General features: G+C 43.5%; 1 protein-coding gene across 3 annotated transcripts in view; it reads left to right on the top strand.

The window, feature by feature from the left end:
• Window positions 1–15569, top strand: part of aopep (aminopeptidase O (putative)) — a 75718-nt gene extending 60149 nt beyond the window's left edge. For all 3 annotated transcript variants that reach the window (XM_030104340.1, XM_030104339.1, XM_030104342.1), the window contains 4 exons: window positions 528–644; window positions 6714–6800; window positions 6904–7052; window positions 15031–15569. In XM_030104340.1, the coding sequence (XP_029960200.1) occupies window positions 528–644; window positions 6714–6800; window positions 6904–7044 (345 nt within the window). In that variant the 3' untranslated portion in view covers window positions 7045–7052; window positions 15031–15569. The remainder of the gene's footprint in view (window positions 1–527; window positions 645–6713; window positions 6801–6903; window positions 7053–15030) is intronic.
• The last annotated feature ends 135 nt before the right edge of the window (window positions 15570–15704 follow it).

Here is a 15704-nt window from a genome sequence, read left to right as displayed (position 1 = left end):
CAATAAGAGAATCAACAAAGACAACTTCATCGCTTTGTTTCACTCCTTATTCTTTCCTCAGTTTTAATTCCTAACATTTTCCCTTTGTCTGCTTTGCCTCTTTTGTAATATTTCCCAGTAGTACAAGATTCACTTGATTTACCATATTTATTTAATTACCATGTCAGCTCTGTTTTATTATTCTGCCGTTTCCTCCATTTGAAAAAGCCGCATTAATTGCCCGACTCGTATTGATGTGGGTTTCCTTTTTTCATCAAAGCTCTCATCGCAAAGAGATGAAAATGAAACCTGGTGTGGAAAAAATAATGCAAATCTGTACATGAGTGGGCGAACGACACCAGATATGTAAAATGATTCTGTTAGTCATTGATAATTTTGCAAGTTTGGTGGTTTAAAGCTGCCGGTGTGAGAAGGAGCGTTGACTTCCTGCGCTCATAAAGCTCAATAATATGTCTCAGTGTTTATTATGAGGGGAGAGCTTGTGTTAGTCAGCACTATTAATATCATCAACTGTTGTGTCTCCACAGTTGACATCGGACCAGCTCGTCCTGCTTTTGGAGCTTTTGTTGGAGGAGCCGGAGCTCAGTGTGGCATCGATGCGCACTTTGCAGAAAACCTACAGTCTACAAACCCATGATGCTGAGGTGAGTACACGCGCACACACACACACACACACACACACACACATATGCACGCACACTCAAGTGAGCATATGTATTCAGTCTCCTCTTCTAATAAAAGTGGAAGGCTTCCTCTCTGCTCACATCTCGAGCCGCGGCGCTGAGTAATGTGTAGTAAATTTTGTGGTAATAGCAGCTCTCTTCTTTACAGCTGCCATTACTGACTAAATCCCACAAGTATTCACTTCATTTTTTAGTGCCACACAAAAGTTCCTTAATGGTACTATTAACAATGTTTGTGTGTTTGCGTTCTACTGCTTTGAGTGTGTGTATGTGTGTGTATAGCTCCAGTGTTTACTGAACCGAACTGCCGGTAAATTGCTGTTCACGCTCATATCCATCATGAACTCATGGCTCGTCTCAGAATGAACCTTCTAATGTCTATAAAGTTTTAGTTTGTTTTCCTTTGGTTTATTTTTCACAAGTTTTATTAATTATATGAGCTTTTTTGTTTGAATAATATTGTGTAAAAGTGGACTCACATGTTTTGGTTGCTGTATTGAACTATACTGAATCCAGATGGCAAAAGTGTCGATTAAGGCCTTTTTTTTAAAGGACGTTGTGTATTTTTGATGTAAGCAAATGGTTCCTCATATTTTGACCACATAAACGGTTTGATTATGTTTTTAGATTTGACTCAGGCTCAAACCTGAAGTAGGAGGGCTGTATTTGTTGTTGCTTTGATGCACTTTGGATTTTTGACATTCAGTTCAACTCTTTGAATTACAAATGATAGATTTCTGAGAATATCTGTTATATATATATATTATATGTTACATGTTGACTTCTGTAGCACCGCGACTGACAGCTGACACTTTAAGTGCTTGTTTTTTTTTTTACTTCTTAGATGTTGCAGATATTTTTCTGCCTCAATAAAAAAGATGATTTTTTTTTTTTTTTTTTGCACTTTGATACCGTTTCAGTGAAAATGTCCAACAGTGCTAAAATGTTGTTGCACGAGGCTCTTGGTGTTATTTGGAGCAGTTGCCCTCGCTGTCACACCTCTGTGCGGTGCTTCCCGGGATCCAGCTCCACTTTCAAGCCTCTTTAGTCTTGATCTCCTGGCAGATGAAAGCAGAATTTCATCTGCAATTTCCAGAAGGAAAGAAAAGTTCAGTGTTTGCTAAAAATACGCAGGGCTATTACGCACATGGTCACGCATGGAAAACCACACACTTACCACACACATACACACACACACACACCTGCACGCACCTGTCTGAAGGCAATGGGCCAGTCCTAATGTTAGTAATCTCATTCAGAAGAGGTTAATCACCTACGTCTTTCCATATAAATGTGGCCATTTGTTCTCCTCCCTGTCTGGAGCTATTTCTACCCCCCACCACCCCGACTCTGTCCTCGTCTTACTCTGCTTTGCTTTGTCTGGCTTTCTCCTCCATGATTGACGATTGATCTGTTTAGAATTCTTGGATAAATACAGGACTGAGTGCAGCTCGGCTCCTGTGGCCCCTCGGAGAGGGTGAGAAACTGTCAGGGTGGAAGGTATTGGGTGATAGAGACGGCTGTTATGACTCCTGAGAAACAGAAAGTCGATTTCCCTGAATGCATCATGAAGCCACTGATCAAATATCTGGGGGGGAAAAAAAGCCGACTTTTTACTGTTAACTCCAGACTTTCCCATTATGCTGATTTAATGTAAAATGAATTTAAATGTTATCATTGGAAGAAATACAAATCTTTCAATGGTGTGGTTGTGGTGTGCTGCTACATCTGCTTTCACCACTTGTTTGTTGTGTGTTAAGCATGTCTCGCTGCAAGCGAAGCGGAAGGCCGACTGAGACGCCGCACTCTGAAAGCGATAAAGCATCATGTCTCTGGGTTTAAACCACCGTGGAAGACTTGAATTTGTCTGCGAGCGTGATTTATGTGAGCCTCTCTGGAAGGACATGTGTGTCTGACCACCTGTAGCTGTGCGGTCGGCCTGCTTTGCCTACAGTGTGAGTGACCATGAATAAGTGCATGCGAGCGCGTCCGGGAGTCGAGAGCATGTGTTTGCATGTATGAGGAGGATTGCGTGACTTTGGCCCACTTCCCTTCATATGAGGCTCATGTGATGTGTGTGACACGCTCACGTGAGAGCGCACATGCGTGTGCGTCGAGGGCCATCTGTCGGCCGATCACACGGGCCCGATTGTGTAAACGCGGTGGTCAAGTTGGGATCATGAGAGTCAAAGATACCCAGAATGAACCGGGGGGGGGGGCCGACTTTTAAAAGCCATCTTCAGTTTATCTGTTGACTTTTATCAAACCGACGCTCTCAAAGGGCTTCTTGTGCTCAGATTAGACCGGAGACAAAAGCAGCTCGTCGTGAACGCGACACCGCCGTTGTAAATATGAAAACTGGGAATTCTCACAGGAGAGGAAATCCCTTCCAGGCCTTGTAATGCCACTGGGAAAACTGGATAAGAAAATAGCAAGCGCTACATTTAGATCACATACTGGTGTGCAAACATAAAAGAAATATAGATAGTATAGAAACAAACAGCTAAATTAATGGTTCAGGCTCCTTTTTCTTTGAAGTCTGAATGTTGTCCTTCAAAATGAAAGCAAAAGACGTCTTATTTTTTTTCTTCTACTTTAATTTCCTTTTTGATGTGAACATTTTTTTTCATATCCTCTGAGAAGGTGAAGACTTCCGAAGCTCCAGTCTGGGAACCACAGAGATAAATTATGATGATATGTCAGAAGAAACATATTTATTAACGCATTTAAATTCAAATTTATAAACGCAAGTAAATGCAGTGTACTTGCAATAAAAGAAGAAAGACTTCAAATATCAGTGCTCTTTCTTTTCTTGGACCCAATTTTAACCAGAAACAACTGTGCCACATTTGTTTTCACTTTTTAATAAACTGTTCTGTAGTACAGATCAGTTACTAACTTTGTTTTTTAGTAATTTCTCCTTTATTTTTCTGCTTCTGACCTTCACCTTGTTGCAGCAAGGTGAAATGCATCTGTTGTAGCACAGTTTAGTTCAGCTGGGCTCCACTGATTGGACAAATAAATTGGCATGCAGAGCATGGATGCACAGTGGAAACGTTTCATCGTTTGTAGTTCATTCTGTAGTAATATGAATTTTGCGTTGACGATAAACTTGCAAGATATCTTGCACCCCAGCTGTTTATATAAAGTTCTTCTTGTCGATACTTTTGACCTGCTGACTTGTCCATACACAAATACGAATTTCAAATACAATGAAGCAGCTTGCTCCACCCAGTGTGTCTTTACAATGGAACGAAGTATGAATACCTATCCAGCTCCTGCACGCCTGCAGCTTCGTATTTATCAGACAGACGCAGGGTGGGGACAAGCTCCTCATCTAATCCTCAGGAAGAAAGAGAATCGTTTCCAGAATGCTGGTATGCACTCTGTGGACAGGTCAAGGCAACTGGAACAGTTGCATCTTCACTCAAGCACGCGTTTCGTGACAGCGGTGGCTACACGATGTGCATGAGTCTGTCTCTGTCGGTGCACATACCTTCAAAGGACTCGAGGAGCGTTTGGAGCGTTTATGTGTTAGGAGAGGTAATGGTGGAGGAGATGTGGTGGGGGGGGGGGGGGTTTCAGTAATAAATGAAGGAATGTCACTGTGTAATTGCATGTGCTGTCAGAGAGAGAGCGAGGCTGAACAAAAGGAAACGGAGTAAAAGCGGGGCTAAGAGGTGCAGCAGGCAGCTGCTCTGCCCCAGGGCTCTCCCCAGGAATGTAACCCAGCACAGCGAACAGCTGCCGGGGCTACACGGGCCAGAAGGGTAGGCCTGGCACCAAAGTGTACACATACTGTACACACACACACACACATATGCCCTTGCTCCTGCACTGGGACCTAAAAAAAACTTTTTGTTCTGAACTTGCTCTTTGCTCGCTGCACGATCCGTGCAGGCGTGCAAAGCGAGACTGAAAATTTATAGAACCGGGAAGACTTTAAATTTGGATGAAAAAGGAACTAGAAAGCTCTTGTGAGACCAATTAAAGTCATGTTTATTTAGTAGGTTGCAGAGGTAATGTGAGGATTTAAATGTGCTTGTAAGTGGAGTGTTGCTCTGTCTCCATTTTAATGCTGCTTAAGGGCAGCGCAACATTTCTGGCACAAACAAATAAAATCCTCCCATTAGGAATTCGTACTCTGTTTATAAAGGAAAAAAAAAAAGCACTCAGGTACATTTGACTACACTCTAGAAAATAAATTTCTGTGAAGCGTCTTTAAGACATCGTCCAAATGGATTCATTCACCAAAAATCCCATGTTTGGTTCCTGAACTCTTCAAAGGATGAGCTATCCAGCGTGTGGAGACACTTATAGAGATGACTGAAACACCCACAAAGAAAAAAAAGATGAAAAAAAGACAGCCAGGGGAAACTGTGAGGCTTTAAAGCTGTGATCGAGCTTTAAAAGATTTTTCATCTGGATATATTTTTTTTTATCGCTTTTCTGTCTCTTTTATCACCCTCTGTCTGTCTCCTCTGCAAGAGTACATCCATATTCACGTGCACAGACTCGGCGCGCGTTCACGTGCACACTCGTAGCAGATGATGAAGGATGATGGTTGAGGCGGGGACAGAGCCAGCCTCTGATCTCTCCTGTAACCGCGGCAACAGAGCTCCTATTGATCCTCGGGGAGAAAGGCCAGGCATTGGCTTACGCGCACACACACACACACACACACACAATGTACCAAAACACACATACACTCCATTTTTAGACTTGAACTTTAGATTCTGTAACAAAACGCAGATTTGTTAATCCTCAGATAGAGCTTCACCCTCCAGCCTGTCAGACGAGCTTTGACACCTGTGGCTCAGTTGGAAGAATGGGCTACAGGTTCAATCCCCTACCCATATGCCAACGTGCCCTTGAGCAAAGTGCTGAACCCTAAATTGCTCTCTGTGGATGGTTGAGTGCTCTGCATGGCAGCCTTCAATGTTGAATGTGACGTCGTTCCGCTCAAGTAGTTAAAAAGCAAAAAGGTTTTAAAACTGGCATGAACATCCATCCATGTCGGCTTTATTGAAATCAATTAAATTTGTATTTGTATGTATTCATATGAGGGCTTTAATGGCTGCAGCTGACCCCAGCTGAGATTGTGCGAAAAGATATTGTGCATCCTGGCCTGGTAACAAGTTCATCACACTGCATTCTTGGAAAACTACACACACTTTCATCCCTACAGTCACTCTGGAGGTATAAATTGATTTATTATACATATTTTTGGCCTTTGAGAGAAAACCGGAGTACAGTAGGAAACTAATCCACTGGTAGATTATGCAAACTCCGCGCAGAACTGTGAAGCGAGAGTACAAGCATTTAACATTTAATCTATATGGTGTTTCAATGAAGTAATTCCTTTTTTTCCCCCTATTTCTTCCAAAACAATTCATAATGTGATCCTGGCATTTATGTACCAAGTGGGTTGTGAAAGTTCCATTTTTAGTGTTTTTGTACACATTTTATATTTCTAACAAACAGAATGCGAAAACACTGTAAATGGTGAGAAATATTTACCATTTTCAAGTGTTACAAGCAACAAATGTGTGTGTGTGTTTTTTTGTTGTTTTTTTTTTACAAATTTGATTGGGTAGAAATATAATTTATACTGTCATTTATGTCCTTCCCTGTGTCCTTAAATCCTGCATTGCGTTTTTCAAAGTTTCTGACCAGTACGAGTTTAAAAAAATGCTAAAAATACTAAAAGGTCCTTTAGACTCGGAGGATTTAAACGGTAGTTGCAACAACTTCATTTCCACTTGTGTTTTGATTCCCATGACACTGAATGTGCATTAAAACTGTGGGGGTGTAGTTTTCCATCATGGGGTCTTTCTGAGTAATTCCCCATGCATTTATTAAATGTATTTACTTCTGTGCTACCTGGAGTGGGAGCTATTCGCTGTTATCTTATGTTTACTGATACACAGAACTCACTTTTACCGTTTGATACAAATGATTGTTTTTAGCTTCAGTGAGATTAAAATCTGTTGTTCTCCGCTGACCATGAGTTTCTCTTTTGGTGTTCAGGTGAGACATCGTTGGTGTGAGCTGGTGGTCAAACACGCGTACGTTCAGGCTTATGGAGATGTGGAGCACTTCCTGGTTCATGACCAAGTAAATGCAGCTGCTGTGTTTCACTTTATGTTATAAAAAAACATCAGTACAACTTAAGAGAAAATATGACGTGTATGTGTGTGTTTTGTTTCGTTTGTCCAAGGCCATGGGTGTGTACCTGTATGGGGAGCTGATGGTTCAGGAGGACCAGAAACAGCAGGCGCTGGCTCGCCGCTGCCTCCTGTCAGTCCAAGAAGAAATGGACCAATCGGCACGCAGAGTGGTGGAGGAGATGGTCCTGTAATGTCGGAGGTGAAGTCTCGCTTTCAATTCATCGACTCACATGTCGAACGTGTCTCAACAGAATTCTTTGTGATAGCATTTTGACATTGAGTTTTTTTTTTTCACATCCTTGTTTTTTTTCTGTTAATTCCTTGTCTCTTCTTCGTTGAACCCCCGTAAGTCCTCCGGTTAGACTGGTTCTGGTTTCATCGTCATTTTGTGGGCTTTCAGTTACACAGAACATGAGCCCAAATTACATCATCTCCAAACAAGAGGCTTGCTGAATCACAAATGTAACAATATCCTTGAGTAGGTTCATAGAATAAGACTCCAAATGATCTGCTCAGAGGTTTTAGTCGCCTCATATTTGCTGCTCAATTTGCCTGATATCAGACTGGTGAGTTATTTGATCCATCCATGGGGACAAAGGAGTAAAGCTCGGTCTGAAGAGTCTGAAATGTAACCCAGCACTTCCTAGATAATGAATATTATTTAGCCACTTCACACTGAGAAACCGTCAAACTGATTTTTTTATTCATTTATTTTTTAAGTTATTGAAAGGTAATCTGTTCTAATGACACTATATTTATTTAATATGTGCTCATAAAGCAGGATGGGGTACTTCAGATCAATGTGAGTGGCACAGAAATGCAATCATCAGTATTAGAAAGCCAGATTATGACTGAGAGCTTCTCCCACACAAGGAAACGAGACTTTTGTGTGCAGTTATATATGGAAATTATTTAATAAATCAGCAAACTTGTATTTAATATGTTGCAGCTTTAAATAACTTATAGGAATTATATTGTTTACATCTGTTTCTGGTTCTTCCTCACATCACCTGATCCTGATCCTGTGAGCTCCAAGGCCACGCTTGACTCCCTCACACTGCCCGTTCCCTCCACGAGTGTGTGTCCTGTGTGTGCACATGTACTGATAATGGAGCTTTTTCTGCGGTTTCACAGCAGCGCCGTCAGAATGTGTTTGTCAGAGAAGGAATTTGGGAATGTGTTCCTCAAACAAACAAGAAGGAAAAGGCAGAAGAAGAGAAAGAAAGAGGTCAGCGAGCATTTTCTGAGGGGCCCCGGATGGTCACTGCTCCATGCGGTGATTTTTGTACTGCTGACCCTGAAATTCCTCCTCCGCATGCGTGTGCATAACCATAACCGTCAACTGCTGGGCTTCTGGGTGACTCCGAACAGTGAGGGGTTTATTGGTGTGTCACTAAATGAAGGAGGGAGGGCAATTTATGGTTTGGAGTGGAAGGAAAAGAGCAGAAGGGAGGACTGGAGTGAATACAGCCACTGATCTTTTCATAACACTCCGTCTATTACTGACATTAACCTTTCAGTAATGAGAATAAGTAATTAAATGGATGAAGAACAGCAATCCAATGATTTTTCACTGATATACAATGGATATGATGGGATACTGTGATTACATTCAAGCAGGGTCTGATGGTTCCCCTGTACCACATATTTCTGAATTAATTTCATTTCCTGCTTTAGATTTATTTCATATTTGAAACAGTGGAGATGGCAGTGAAAGGGGCAACTACATGCAGCATGTCTTTCGGGTGACAATGTAATCAAGGACACTCATCCCATACATGCATTATGGGCCTTCAGACGCTCCAGTTATTTTGGTTTTAAAGTAATGCAGCTAATATGTCACATATCTGAATTGCAGTTTCGAGGGTCCATATGAAATGTGGCTTTAAGCAGAACTAACCAGATTACCTACCTACATGGATCGGCAGGTAATTTGAGGAAGAGGCTCACACTGACCGAGCTGAAAGCAGTAGCCTATAAGACAAAGCAGCTGGTGTCAAATTACTGGCCACTGATACTGTCGGTGAAAGGCTTTTTTCAGGCTGAGAATGAATCGAGGAGTAAATGCCGATTCATGTTTATTATGAATATTTACATTTTTGTACTGAATTCCCAAAATATGGACGAATCCTGAAGAAGACGAGCAGTGAGTGCTGACCTTATTCAGGGAATATGATTGTTCTCCTGAAACCACATTGACAAAACTTCTTGCTGCGTTTTCTAATTCTGAGTTAACCCATCTATCAGGTGTTTTTTTTTTAATTTTTGTTTAACTTAAATGCCCTCAATGTGGGGTGAAGATAGGTGTTTGCAACCTCGGTCAACATAGGCTGAGTCATGAGGCGCTGGCTGGTAAATACGTGTCCACATCAACCTGAGTGATTTACTGCACTAAATCCTTTTTTAGGATGTGACCGAGCCAGTGCAAGACAGGCTTTTATCTTCAGACACGCACACACACAGACAGCTTTATGCATGTGCACAGCAGGACGTGAAAGGCTTTCTCGACAAGTGCTCTGCATCTGGCTCAGTCCTGATAAATCTCCGAGACACAAACACACGCAGCACAAACATTCTTACAGCACACACGCGCGTGCGTGTGTGTAGTTCCTATCTGTTTGGGCCCGTGGATCACTTGTCGCCATCACTCACTCGCTCGCTACACCTCCCCGTGGAGCGTCGGTACAAGTACAGGAGCGGCAAAATGAGCAGAGGAGGAAAAGAGGCATTTAGAGATTAATACCCCGACTCTCCCCATCGCCTCCCATTGGACCGACCTAAACAAGTCTGTGTAAACATCAGTGGATCATGCTGGTCAGCCGAGCTCGGGTCCAGATCTCTCTCCAATTAAAATGATGGATGAACGGACCTCCTCGCCGCTTTTTCATATCACACTATGGGGAGATGGATTTATGTTTTACTGCTCGGTTTGTGTTCCCCCGCCAGCCTTTCTTAAGTAGAGCGGTCCTCCCTGTGCCCTTTCACATCCTCACGCAGAGACCACAGTACAGTGGGATTAGGCCGAGGCGGGCTGAGAGGGTTTTAACCGAAAACAACATGTCTGTCAGGCCGCACTCCCTCCTCCGTGTTTTTAAACCTAAAAAGCACAACCCTTTAAAAGAGAAGGGTGGTCTGTCCCTGTGTGTCTGTGTGTGTGTGTGTGTTTTTTACCCTTTTCCCCTCCCTCGTTCTTTTCTTCCCTCCGGTACATGCCTTTGGAATCCCTCTTGATCCGCTTAATGAGGGGCATATCGCCGGGTTAGCCGAGCGTGGCGAATGGGAGACTGGGAGAGGGGTAACCAAGAAACGAGTGTGAGAGAGAGCAAGGGGGACTGAAGATCTACAGGTCTGTGCTCCGAGGGCACACATCAGGGGGGAAAACGAGGTGGAAGAACAGAGCAGAAAGTTGAAGACGTTGTAGATTAGTTGAATACGAAAATGGAGGTGACAAGAAAAGGAAAGAAAAAAAAAACCCAACAGATCTTGCTCTTTCATGTCTGGGTTGTGAGGGTTCCTGGCGTGCTGATTTGTGACTTATGATAAAATCACATTGCCAGGGATTACCACACAGCCCTGACCCAGCCGGCTGCTATGGCAACACCAGCCCCGCCTATACACACACACACATACACGTACCCTCATCGTCCTCATCCTCCACCGGAAACTTAAAAACTAAAGACGGCGTGATTATCCAAGGGCGTGTGTGATTGTGTTTGAGGAGCTGGTGATTTGGAAGAGAAAGGATGATGAGGGAGCTCATCACTGTGGCTCTTCTGTCGTTGGAGTGCGCACAACTGCGTGTGTGTGTGTGGGTGTGAGTTGTGAGCGCAGGTTCTCGTATTCCTCTCTCCAGCCAGACACAGAGCTTAGCTGATTGGTGAACAGTGATTGATTCCCTCTTTGTTCACAGTGGCTAAGTTCTGCACCTGAGGAGAGCATGACCCAGACAAGCACGCACACAGAGACAACAAATTGGAGCAAGAGAAGTTTGTGTTAAGTTTTGAACAGAGTGTGTTTGTGTACAGCGGAGCTCCGTTTCTTATGTGTCTCCACGTTTGACTCTCAGGACTGTTTTGTCTCGGCCCTCTCTGGATTTCTCTCCTCTTCCTCCTTTTTTCCTGCAGTTTGGTCCGAACAGCTCGCCTCTTTTCCAGCCCTGCTTGCATTTCTGTGAAACTTTCCACCGAGACCCTCCAATTCAGAAGAATAAACGCACGAGCCCGTCTTGCAAACTCGAATCGGCGTGCAACACGGCTAATGAGCGCCGACGCTACGCTCCCCTGCTTTGTCTGTTGTTCCTTCTCCTCCTTTCATCTTCCCTCCCTCTCTCTGTACCTCCACCCCTCCGCTTCGGCCTCCTTTTAGCTACCTAGCATAAAAGATGATCCTGCAGATGATGCCGTTTGCGCGCTCTGTAGTTCTTGCGAAGGTGAGAGCCAAGTGTCTCGGGAGAGAGGCTGTACTAGCGGCGCTAATGAGGCCTGGGGAGACCCCGACGCTGCTTAATGCTTCTGACGGTTATTTAATCAATCCTCGAGCAGCGACCACCATCATCACCATCATCACCCTCATCACCGCCGTCCTTCATCTCCTCTCTAACAGCTGGCGCCGTGTCTGCCGGTAGCACTCCGCCACGCAGCAGTCCGGCAGACGCAGTCGGCTTTATCAGAGTTACCTGGAACCCACATAAGTGGCGGAACGAATTTAGAATAAATCAGCACTTGGGCATTATTCCCACCTACAGCAGGCAAGAGGAAACAGAGAGGACATTTGCAAATTAAATTGAAACCTTTTTAACACCCCTGAAGGAGTTTTGAGGAAATTTAATTTAGTTCTCTGGAAAGCTTTGACCCTTTTGGACCAGGAGCAACAAGATCTGAAATGAACACATCCGTGCGATGTCCACCTTTTAAACACACTTTATCAGTTCATGCATTTTTTTTTTTCTCTGCAAAACGCCAAATCAGATGAGTGTGACGTGAGCAGGATGGTTTTGCAGCTCGTATCAGGTTTGTGATGATTTCAGTGATTGGAACACATCTCTGTACAGCTTTGTGATACTGTTTTTATTTATACTCACAAAATTTTTACAAGAGGTGCCCATAGCGTTTTCTGAGAAGTGAAGCCGGTCTGAGTTTTAAAACCCAAGCCCGAAGGCAAATAGAAAGTATAAAACTCCTATTACGTTGTTTTTGCTACAAGTGCCGTGTAACCTGACTTGTTGGTTTAACTGCAGATTACAGGAGGAACTCTTTCTTGGCAAGGTGCCTCGAGTCTCCGCTGGCTGTTAAACAGCCTCTCAAATCAGTTTAAAGGGTAAGATGCAGCATCAGATTAGCCTTTCGGTCTGAATCCTAACCTGTGTGATGAAGTCTGAGAGCTTTTTTTTCCATCCACCTCACAGCACGAAACATGATAAACCCAAATGTCAAAGTCTTTCTTTAAGCTCACAGTTGAAAAGATACGGCAGAGAGACGCGTTACAAGGAAGACTAAAGGTTGGCAGGGCCATCATAAAATCAGCTCTCATAATCAGACTTTAATGCACAAAGTGCCTCAGGTTTCCAACCTAAAATCTCTCTGGCAGGGAAAAGTGCCGTCTGGGCGTCCCTGCCTGATACGTATTGATTTTTGATCTAATCTCAGCCCGGGGAAGAGCCAAGATACAGAGACCCATAAGGCAGACGAATTCTCTCACATTTTCACCCTGTGAAGGAAAAAAAAGCACAGCGATGCATCAAAGATGGCAATCCTCGCAGCGGTTTCAAGGTCCTGTCATGATTCAGGTGTCAGTTTCACTTGTTTTTGGGACAGCCGATTCATCATTCAACTTAGGAATCTATTGTTTGGACCTGCAAAAGAATAACAAAAGGGAAAAAAAAAAAGAATCTTCGCTGCTGTAAAATCCCACAAAATTCAATCATTTTGAACATCTGCTTTGTTTTGAGTGTTGCAGCTGAACGAGAGAAGATTTTCAAATTAGTGAAGATGAGCGCGGGCACAAAGGTTGTCAGCAGAAATGAGCACGTTTATCACGGAGGGTTGATTTTTCTTTGCGCCGCTTGCCAACACAGCGATCAATAAATCTGAATCCGTTTCAAAAACAGATTGGTTTTGGCACCAAAACTCTTTAAAAAAAACAAAAACAAAACCTTCCATTTGCATCGACTCCACCAAACAAATATCAGGAACGACTGACGCTTGAGTCGCCAGCATCTGCAGCTGGCCCGTGCGCCGAGAACTGATGGAGAGCGATTGAAATGCTGAAAGTTTACGGTACAGTGCGGCGTGTGACCTTTGCTGGGACGTGGGTGGACTCTGCCAAAAACCTGCTTTTTAACTGGATAATTGTAATGCAAATCTATACTGTTCTGGACCGATTGCCTTCCAATCAAAACAGCGACAGATGGCGGAGTGTTTTAAAATTGCCCAGTCTTTCTTTCTTTCTTTCTTTCTTTCGGCCGAGCGGAGGCATTATAGCATTCTATATTCAACGACGACAAAATGGCGACTAAACGAGGACAGATGTGTGAATTAGAAATGAGGGCCATGTGGAGTCTGCCATTTTTAGACCTATATTTAGGGCCTGTTAAAAGAGTAATGACCATCAAAGGGCTGTAAAAGAAAGGAATTGCCACCAGAGCCCAAATCTAAAAGGTGATTTATTGCCCTCTAATGGGAGGGAAATGGTTCTCGGCACATCAAAGGATAAGGCAACATTGTATAAAGAAACCAGAAATAAACTCTCTGGTGCCACGACGCCCACATTTTTCTTCCCTTCGTGCAACTTTAGCGTCGGGTAAACAAGAGAAAGCTGCTGCGCTGGATTCAGTTTGAAAAGTTTCACCGGCTGCTCGTGCAGTTCGTGCGGTTTCATCACAAAAGGTGTGGGAATGTGTTTTGGATGGATTCTGAATTTTTCTGCTCCGACCTGCCAGCAGCAGTGTGGGATATCGCTCCGGCAGTCCAGCCGTCTTCGTGCTGACACGGTTTCACCCAGGTGTCGACCACATCTTTCACCGGCATGATCAACCTCCACAAGTCGGCTTTCTTCTCGGTTTTGGGCAAGCGTGGAAGGAACAGTGTGTGACAAGCTGCAGGAGCTGCTGTGTTTTCTTTTTTTTTTTTTGCTGTTGTTGCTTTAAAGCTTATATGCAGACTCTGCGGGGAAAAGAAAATGTTTACTTCATGAGAGAGAGAGAGAGAGAGAGAGAGAGAGCAGAGATCTGGGCTTGGTTTCCTGTGCCTACTGAGCTGATAATCAGTCCTATAGAACCACTGGCTCAGTTCAGCAGGAACAGGAGTCCAGTCCACTCACCACCGAAGCAGAAACAAACACTCAGTCCCAGCAGACTCCTCCTCCTCCTCCTCCCTCAACACATTACAGACAGGAGCGTGGTTATGAGGCATTTTATTCAACAGGGTTTCTCTTCAAAATGGGGAAAAAAAAAAAAAAGAAGAAGTGGATCATCCAAAGGCTGCAGAGCAGATTTATAAGCAGGTGCTTTGTTGTGGAATGAAAAGCACCAACCTTTGTTTAAACTGTGCAGTTTGAGTAAAGAGCTTCAGCATGAACACACCATTGTGATGGATTTGAACATCTTTGCTCAACTGAGTCACTATTTGATTTTTTTTTGTAGTGTTGTCTGAGCAGAGAAGTGACTAATTCACCACACAAGAAGAAAGACACTCCAAAATAACCTTGCTACTATCATGACAGTGTGTAATGGATTTATTACAGGGTTGCAGCAAAGATATTTTCAGTAAAATGTCACAAGTACTGTCAGTTTTGTCCAGTTTGAAGGTGTTTCCTCGTGTGTTTAGCCCATCTTTTAACCCGTCTCCCGAAATTCACTACATGTTGTAGATCGGCAGTTGTTTTCCTCTCCTGGATTTACCTGAATTTCAGTGTTTGAGTGCGAACATTTCAAGCAGAGGTGTTAAACATGTGGTCCGTGTCCCTGCAGGAGGGTTCAGTGTCCACTGGAGACACTTGATAAAAGACATGAGACTCGACTCTGAGACTCTGGAAAAGCGACCTGGAGAACTGTGGCGTCTGTTTATAAATGTTAACATGCTGTTATTTCTCCCGTCTGGGCTCCAGTCCGTCTTCGTCTACTAACATGACTCCAAACACGTCTCCGCTCCAGTCTATACATCCTCCTCTTTCTCTCCTAGGTTTCCAGCTCTGTTTGTGGACGAGGTGGGTCCGGTTGCAGCGTTCTCCAACCACCAGAAGGCCGCGCTCCGCCTCTCCAGCCGCGTGAGGAGCAGCAGTTGTGTTGGTTGGAGACTCCGGCCGTATGAATCACAGACTGTTCACGATGAGACGATGTGAACAGCGTCGCTGGGGAGAAAAAGAAAAGCGACATCACTTTTTTTCCCCAAAAATGACAGGGACTACAAAGTGTAAAGGAGAAATGTGTTATGGGTGAAAACAACTGCATCCCCGAGTCTGTTTAAGAACCTGAGCCGCGTGTCTCCGTTTCTGTTTAGTCTAAAGTCAGGATCTGAATCCGAAAGGTTTAGACTAGAAATACTTTGAGGTGAGTAATGTTCTTTAACTTCGAGCTGGTTTATAATGAAACTGGAAAATATACAGCCGACATCCTTCAGGGCTTTTCTATATGAATGATGAAGTGTGAACATGTAAACTTTTCTGTGTTGAAAACCTTTCATATGTCTGTGTATAAAAATAAACTGTGTTCTTAAAATAACTTTCTGAGCATTAGTTTAGCCTCATTTCTGTTACTCCACTTTCATTTGAAGCCTGAATCTTATATCCCAGACGCTTATTGGATTGAACTTTTTTATGTGCAATGAATCAATGAAAGAAAAATCAAATATATATT

This window comes from Salarias fasciatus, chromosome 12 (genome assembly GCF_902148845.1).
Source record: "Salarias fasciatus chromosome 12, fSalaFa1.1, whole genome shotgun sequence".
Taxonomy (NCBI): Eukaryota; Metazoa; Chordata; class Actinopteri; order Blenniiformes; family Blenniidae; genus Salarias; species Salarias fasciatus.
Note: the sequence above shows the minus strand (reverse complement) of the source record. Positions and strands in the feature narration are given on the sequence as shown.